At 45.9% G+C, this 8,113-nt stretch overlaps 1 protein-coding gene across 1 annotated transcript in view; it reads left to right on the forward strand.

Moving 5' to 3' along the window:
* The first annotated feature begins 1,354 nt into the window (after positions 1-1,354).
* Cog7 (component of oligomeric golgi complex 7) overlaps positions 1,355-8,113 on the forward strand; it is a 66,590-nt gene continuing 59,831 nt past the window's right edge. Inside the window, exons 1-3 of the mRNA XM_005351135.3 lie at positions 1,355-2,013; positions 5,092-5,240; positions 5,674-5,790. Coding sequence (XP_005351192.1) covers positions 1,845-2,013; positions 5,092-5,240; positions 5,674-5,790 — 435 coding nt within the window. The 5' untranslated portion in view covers positions 1,355-1,844. The remainder of the gene's footprint in view (positions 2,014-5,091; positions 5,241-5,673; positions 5,791-8,113) is intronic.

Consider the following 8,113-nt stretch of genomic DNA (forward strand, 5'->3'; position numbering starts at 1 on the left):
TCTGCCTCCCGAGTGCTGGGATTAAAGGCGTGCGCCACCACCGCCCGGCAAGATAGTTTATTTCAACAGTACTGTAAGTATATTCCCTTCTGAGCATCCCCCCTTTTTGTCCCATTCCCCCTCCATTCTCCTTTCTTCCTCCTCTACCTCCCCTCTACTCTTAGGTCAGATGTGATTTTAAGTATTTATATAAAATATAGATCCGGGTCCTGGAGAGATGGCTCAGCGGTTACGAGCATTGCTTGCTCTTCCAAAGGTCCTGAGTTCAATTCCCAGCAACCACATGGTGGCTCACAACCATCTGAAATGAGGTCTGGTGCCCTCTTCTGGCCTTCAGGCTTACACACAGAAAGAATATTGTATACATAATAAATAAATAATATAAAAAAGAAAGAAAAAAAAATAAAATATAGATCCAAAAGTGAGAGAAAACACAGACTTTTGTGTTCTTTTGCTTATTATCTTTAGCTGTATCCATTTTTCACAACATCTCATGCTCCTTCTTCGTGCTGTACATGCTTTCAAATGCACATAGAACCCTCTCCATGACAGACCAGTGTTAACACAGGCCATCACAAATCTCTGCATGTCTAGAGTGATTTAAGTCATACCAAGTATGTTTTCAAAATACATGGCATTAAATTAGAAATCAACACTAGACCATGGTGTGGTGGCTCAAGGTAGGAATCCCAACACTTGGGAGGCTCAGTCAGGACTGCCTTCAAAAAAAAAAAAAAATCTATTGAAAAAAACAAAACAAAATTCTACTTTGCTATTCTAGACAAAAGCAAACAGACTCAGAGAAAGAATAAAAGAAACTGATTAGTGAAGAAACTGATGGAAAAAAGAAATAGAAAACTAAAGGAAGAGCTGGCTTTTTGAAGATTATTAAAATTAAATCAGAAATAAAGAGGGGGTACCATTATCAATTCTATAGAAATTTAGAGACATGACCCAGCAGTTAAGGGTACCGACTGCTCCTCCAGAGGACCTGCGTTTATCCCCAGCACCCATTAACCACCTGTAAAACTCCACTTCCAGGAGATTCTTCATCCTCGTCTGGCCTCTGTTGGCACCAGGTACGCAGGTGGTTCACAGACATACATGCAGGCAAAACACTCATCCACATAAAATAAAACTAAAAAGGAAGTGCTGCATGCACTTAGTGAGAATGGAAAAGTAGCAACATTACTTGTAGCTACACACTGAGTTTATCTCAGCTACTCTACTCAGAAGTCTAAAGACAGACACTTTCGGATATTTCAGGAACGAACTGGGAGCAAATATGGCTAGATCGCCGGGCTGCCAATTTCTTTTTTAAAATTTCATTTTATTTATTTAGAGGCCTGTGTGCATGTGTTGAGGGCACGCTCATGAGGTCGGAGGACAACTGCGGGTGTCAGTTCTCGCCTTCCGTTTGTGGCTGCTGGGGGTCGAACTCAGAAACTCAGGTCTGGTGGCAAGTATCTTTACACAACCAGCCCACTTCCGAGCTGCCAACCGCCTCAGTCCTTCGTCACACGCTAGGACAGTAATAGTTCTTAGGAGAAGTCGGGGTTTATACGCGCAGACGCACGGGACGGTTTTCTAGGAAGTACTTGGTTTACTGCTTGGAAAATATTAACAGAAAAAGAACTGTCCTACCTGCTAGGATAGTGCCGGGCCCGCAGCCGCCAGCGCAGCAGTCGCTATGGTAACGGGCACTGACTTCCGGAAGGAGTACGGCTCGCGACGAGGGACATCGGCCTCCTCGAGTGCGCGCTGACGGGGCGGCAAGTTGCGGTGCGGCGGGTTCCGGCGGCCGCCCCGTAGGCTGTGTCGCTCGGCGCCAAGTCGGAGGCGCCATGGACTTCTCCAAGTTCCTGGCTGACGACTTCGACGTGAAGGACTGGATCAATGCGGCCTTCAAAGCCGGCCCCAAAGACGGGGTGGCGGGCAAGGCGGACGGCCACGCAGCCAACCTGGTGATGAAGCTACAGCTGTTCATCCAGGAGGTGAACCACGCCGTGGAGGGTGAGCCGCGTAGACGCCCACCTCCCCGACCCTGAGCGCCCGACTGCAGGACCCGGCCCAGGGCCAAGCCTCTCCCTTGGTGGGAAAGCGAGTCGTGAAGTAGTTTGAGTTATGGACTTCAGGTTTCACCTTTGGAGAAGCCGTACCATTTCCTTTGAAATCTAAAAAAAGAGTTGGGCTTGGTGGTGGCCGCCTGTAATTTTAGCACTGCGGAAGTGGTGGTGGTTGAGAATCAGGAATTCAAGGCTAGCTTTGGTTGTAAAGTGAGTTTGAGGCCATCCGGGGTTATACGAAAACGGGCACGCGTGCACACACACACACACACACACACACACACACACACTTTGTTTTCTTATGAGACAGTCTGTGTTGTCTAGGCTACACACACACACACACACACACACACACACACACACATACTTTGTTTTCTTATGAGACAGTCTGTGTTGTCTAGGCTAACCTTAAACTCCAGTGATTCTCCTTCTGCCTCAGCTTCCCTAATTCTGGGATTACAAATATGTGTCCCCCACCCATCTTAAAGAAAAAAAAAAGCTGGGTGGTGGTGGCGCACGCCTTTAATAACAACACTCGGAAGGCAGAGGCAGGTGGATCTCTATGAGATTGAGACCAGTTTGGTCTACAAGAGCTAGTTTCCAGGACAGGCTCCAAAGCTACAGAGAAACCCTGTCTTGGAAAACTGAAAAACAAAAACAAACAAACCAAAAAAACCTCTTTTAGTGTTGGAACGATGGCTCAGTGGTTAAGAACACATACTACACTTGTAGAGGCCCCGAGTTTAATTCCCAGCACCCACATCAGGTGGCTCACTACTACCTGTAACTACAGTTCCAGGAGCTCCAAAGACCTCCTTGGGCCTGCATGAACCGACACACAGACACACCTGTAGTTATGTACAGAGCAAACGTAATTTAAAAAAAATAAATCTTGAAAGAAGTCCTTTGGGGAGTCTCCTGTGGCCTCTACTGGCCTTGAACTTGCTGTCCAGTGAAGGGTGGGTGACCTTTGACTCCCAAGCCCTGGGATTATAGATACATTCTGTCAAGCCTGGTATAATGAAGCACTTAAGAGCATTAAATAGTTAACTGATCCTAGTAGTTAGCAATATATGGGACTGGCACAAAGCCATTGTAATATGAGGAGGATGGATCATCCTGAATGAAAACCTTTACCGTGTGTGTGTGTGTGTGTGTGTGTGTGTGTGTGTGTGTACACGCTGTGGATTAAACCCAGGTCCTTGCATACTCTTATTTTGTGACAGTCTTACTAAGGTGCCCAGACTGGCTTTGAACTTCCTTGAATTTGCAGTCATGCCTCCGCATCTGGAGTGCCTGGGATTACAGGCCTGTGATGCTATGCCCTGCAGATTTATTGCATCTATTTATTGGTGTGTGATAAAGAGAGTGAGTGAATATGTGTGGATAGGCATGAGAGAGAGAGAGAAATAGGGGCCTGACTCAGTGCCCCTCCTTGCTGTTTCACTGTGCCCACCACACAGGGCCGCATAGCCTGAGTTATGGTGCTGCAGCTCAGCATCCAGGGTCTATTTCCCTTGGTCTAGGGGTGGGAGCAGTGGCTCCTGGGACACACATGCTTGCTTGTGTTCAGAAGTGTTAGAAACACAGATCTTGGACCCTGTCTCACACCAACCAGACGATAGAACAGATGCTGCGGAACGTACTCAGCCCTAAGGACACGGGGATGACTGGAGACAGTGGCGTTCCTGCCTCTAGGCTGTTGCAGCCAAGGCCATTTTGTATGCATCCGTCCTCATGGGTCCCAAAAAGTAAAAACACCGGGTTTTGCTTATGATTCTGTTTTCATGTTCATCAGTATGGTGGCCCCAGCTCACGGAGCTGGAATTCACCTTATGAGTTTCCAAAAGATTACATGTGTATTAAGGGAAAACACAAGACAGGCTGGCTTTCATTGGTAGCTCAGGCATGTCCCTGTCCCCGGCCATTCATTCCACTTTGAAGGCTCTTCCCAGATTCTGAGCACACCAGACACCTAGAAGCTCTAGTGGTTAGAGTTCCTAGGCTCTCATCTCAGATGCTGTCAGGTAGTTAAAGTGTCTGTTTGCGGCATCACTGACAGTCCCTAGTCAATAGAGACTCATAGCAGCTACTCATTTTGGACGAACACCTCTTAAAGGTGTCCTCAACCTGGTTCATTGGAAAATAAAAACAAAACCGTATTTGAAGGTCACTTGATAAATACTCCCCCCCCCCCTGCAGCAAGCAACCTGACCCAAGACCAGCAGACGACAAGACAGAATGAAGGACAAGGTGTGGTAGTGTGAGCCTGCAATCCCAACCCCCAGGAAGCTTTCTATTGCTTTTTGTAATTTGGAAAACTGAGTATATTCCTGAAAGGGTTGGAATTAGAAGAAAAATATCCCAGAAAAAGTCCAACAAAATAAAAATACAAGAACAAGAAAAAAGACCATGGCAAGCAGATAGGCACTAAACTCACATAATACTTGACAAGTGCCTTGCCAGTGAGCTCCAGCCCCAGCTCTTGGGTTGTGTTTGAGATTTATTTTCTTTTATATGCATGTGTGCGCATGTGCAGGTGCCCTGAGATCCCGTGAGCTAGAGTTAGAGACCCCATCCATATTCCATCCTCTGGTAGAGCAGTAGTTGTTCTTAGTCATGGAGCCATCATCCCCCACTTCTTTGTTTGTTTGAGACAATGTCTCACTATTGTAATCCAGGCAGACCTGGAACTCCCTATGTAGCCTAAGATGGCATCACTTTTTACAGTAATCCTACAGGCCCACACTACCACACCGTGTCCTTCATTCTTTCTGTTGGTCTTGGATCAGGTTGATAGTGATTGTTTCTGAAGCACAGTTTCATTCTGCTGAGGACACGGTCCTGGCTGAGGGGACCTCTCTGATCCCTGTTTTGCTACACATTCCCTGCAGATTCTCAAAGCTGATTGGTAATGTTACAGGGAAAGTTTCCTTTATGTCACCACACATGTGATGATTTCCCACCCTACCAGCTCCAGTTTCTACCTCTCGTGCACAGTGCCATTCTTGAATTTTTGCTGCAGAAACAAGTCTCCAGGCCCTTCAGAACATGCCCAAAGTGCTCCGTGATGTGGAAGCCCTGAAGCAGGAGGCATCTTTTCTGAAAGAACAAATGATTCTTGTCAAAGAGGACATTAGAAAATTTGAGCAGGACACTTCACAATCGATGCAGGTACTTTGGCTTCTGTCTTTGATGTGGGTTCTACTGCTCAGCAGGTGCTCTTGCTCACAGGAGATTTAGAACTCAGAACGCTATCTGGTTCTCAGGCTGCCTTTCCACCTAACTTGTCTTCTCAGCCAAATTATCTAGGTGAGGCTAGAGAGATGGTTCAGAGGTTATGAGCACTGGCTGCTCTTTCAGAGGTCCTGAGTTCAGTTCCCAGCAACCATATGATGGCTCACAACCATCTATAATGGGATCTGGTACCCTCTTCTGGCATGCAGGCATGCATGCAGACACAGGAGGGTGGTAATAATAATAAAAATAATAATAATAATAATAATAAATTAGGGGAAGGGTAAGAACACTCATAAAACAGTTTTAGGTCACCAAAGGTGGAGAAAAGGGGACTGTCACTGAATTGTGTACACCGTTTCTCTTTCAGGTACTGGTGGAAATTGACCAGGTGAAGTCCAGGATGCAGCTTGCTGCGGAATCTCTGCAGGAAGCTGATAAGTGGAGCACACTAAGTGCTGATATTGAGGAGACCTTCAAAACTCAGGTATGCTCATTTATGGGCACACTGTTCCAGGCATTTAGGGGAGAACTTGGGGTTTGGAGAAAGCTATCTTACTTGCCTTAAGGATATCAGTAGCAGCAGACAGAATATTCGGCCATCTTGGGGGAGGCCAGAAGAAGCTTCCCTAGCTCTTCCACCCTTAATTTTGCCTCCTCTGCTTGACTGAAGCCCAGGGAACATACACAGGCAGAGATGAGGTGAGTGCAGCTCTGGCAAGTGACTTCACTCCTCAGAGGCTGCAGACTTGACAAACAGAACTTTGAAACCTGTTTGCACAGGCAGTAAAATGGTGTGATGTGAAGAATCCTTATAAAGCAAAGCCTAGTGTAACCCAACCCTCCAGGCCCCTAATTTCTCACCTGTAGACACTTGTCAGCTTTAGGCTGCTCCTCCAGATGCCCCCCCCAGCACCGTGCTGTGGGGTGCTGTGGGCGCTGCTGTGCACTTTGTTTTTCATTCGATAGTCTCCCCTACCCCAGAAAAGTCTCAAGTAACCCAATCTGAAACTCCCTAGCCTGAAGTCTTCAAAGTGTTGGGATTTTGTTTTTTTTAAAAAAGAAAGTCTTTATTTATTTCATATGTTTCTTTTTTTTTTTTTCTGCATGTATATCTGTGCACTGTGTGCTTGTCTAGTGCCCTCACAGGCCAAAAGAGAGCATTGGTCCTCTGGAAGAGCAGCCAGTACTCTTAATAATCTCTCTAGCTCTGGCATTTTCTTTAATTTTTTTATAAAAAATTTTATTTTTTAATTTTTGGTTTTTTGAGACAGGTTTTCTTTGTGTAGATCAGGTTGTTCTCAAACTCACTGAGTGCAGAAATTAAAAGCAAGTGCCACTACCACCGGGCAGGATTTTCTTAATATAGACAGTTTTGTTTAATTTAAAAAAATTATTTTAGACAGGTGATGGTGGCTCATGCCTTTAATCCCAGTGCTTGGGAGGCAGAGGCAGGCAGCTCTCTGTGAGTTCAAGTCCAGCCTGGTCTACAGAGCAAGTTCCAGGACAGTCAGGGCTGCACAGAGAAACCCTTTGGAGAGGTCAGCTGTATTTTTAACTTTTCCTGATTTCTCCAGTTCTTATCTGTGTGCACAAGGCATTTTTGCCCTCTATGGACACTGATCTATGGGTATCAATATTTAGAGTGTAGTTAGGGTTATGCTGGTTCAGTAAAGTGATGGTTGTAGGTTCTCTTCCAAGATCCATGACTTTCTAACCCTGGGTCTAGGCATCCAGTACCAGGCATGGCATCCCTCCTGTTGAGTGGGTCTTGAGGTGCTGGTTACCACCAATGTATTCTTGCTGCTTCTGCCCCCTCTTAGGGTTATCATGCCAAGCTGGTTGTTGTGGTTCATAGGTGTCATAGCTAGGTGTTATTTGCTTCCTCTCCCAGAAACTTGCATGGTGCTTTCTGGTACCAGGGAGGCTAGTTCTCAGGGAGGAGACATTCGGGTCCATTCCAGTTCAGTCAGGGGCCTCTCTCTGGGCCCTGTGTCTGAAGTGGATGGTGTCTTCAGAAATAGGGAATTACCTTCCTTCACTTGGAGGAAGCCAAGAGCAACAGCAGTAGACTGTAACGTTCTGGGAGTCTCTTGGACAATAACCCTGACCAATAACTAAAAAGACGGCTTTTCATGCTTGGTGTTGGGGGTTTTGTTAGATGATCTGTGGTCTGAGAGGGAGCATTGTTAGCCCAGATGGGAAAATTTCATTTAATGTTTCTCTCTTTGCACATACACACATATATACACACCTACTTATGTATATTATAGGTACTTTTAGGTAGATCGTTGGACTTTTCAGACATCCTTACTGTTACTTTACCTTTCTCTTTCTTTCTGTATTTATTTTCCTTCTCCTCCTTTACTAGAGCCGGCCTTCCCCATTTCCCTCTTCACATCATGCGTGCCCTGCTGTTTTCCTCTCTACTGCTCCATCCCCTCCCACTCCCAGTGGTCACTCTTTACTTTCCTGGTTTCTGCACTCACTCCAGGATTGTATTCACATATGAAGATATGGTGCTAGGAACTTTCAAAGAAAGAACATGTGGTATTTGTCTTTCTGGGTCTGGGTGCCTCACTCATGACAAACTTTTCTAGGTCCATCCATTTGCCTGCAAAGTTCATGACTTCATTTTCTTTACAGCTGAGTAGTATTCCATAGTGTATATGCACCGCATCTTCATTGTGCACTGATAGACTGAAGGACATTCAGGCTGTTTCCTTTCCTTGCTGCTGTGACTACAGCCACAGTGAACTTGACTGAGCACGTATCTATGGAGTAGGGTAGCTAGTCTTTGGACATTATGT

Source organism: Microtus ochrogaster, chromosome 8 (assembly GCF_000317375.1).
Source record: "Microtus ochrogaster isolate Prairie Vole_2 chromosome 8, MicOch1.0, whole genome shotgun sequence".
NCBI classification, from domain to species: Eukaryota; Metazoa; Chordata; class Mammalia; order Rodentia; family Cricetidae; genus Microtus; species Microtus ochrogaster.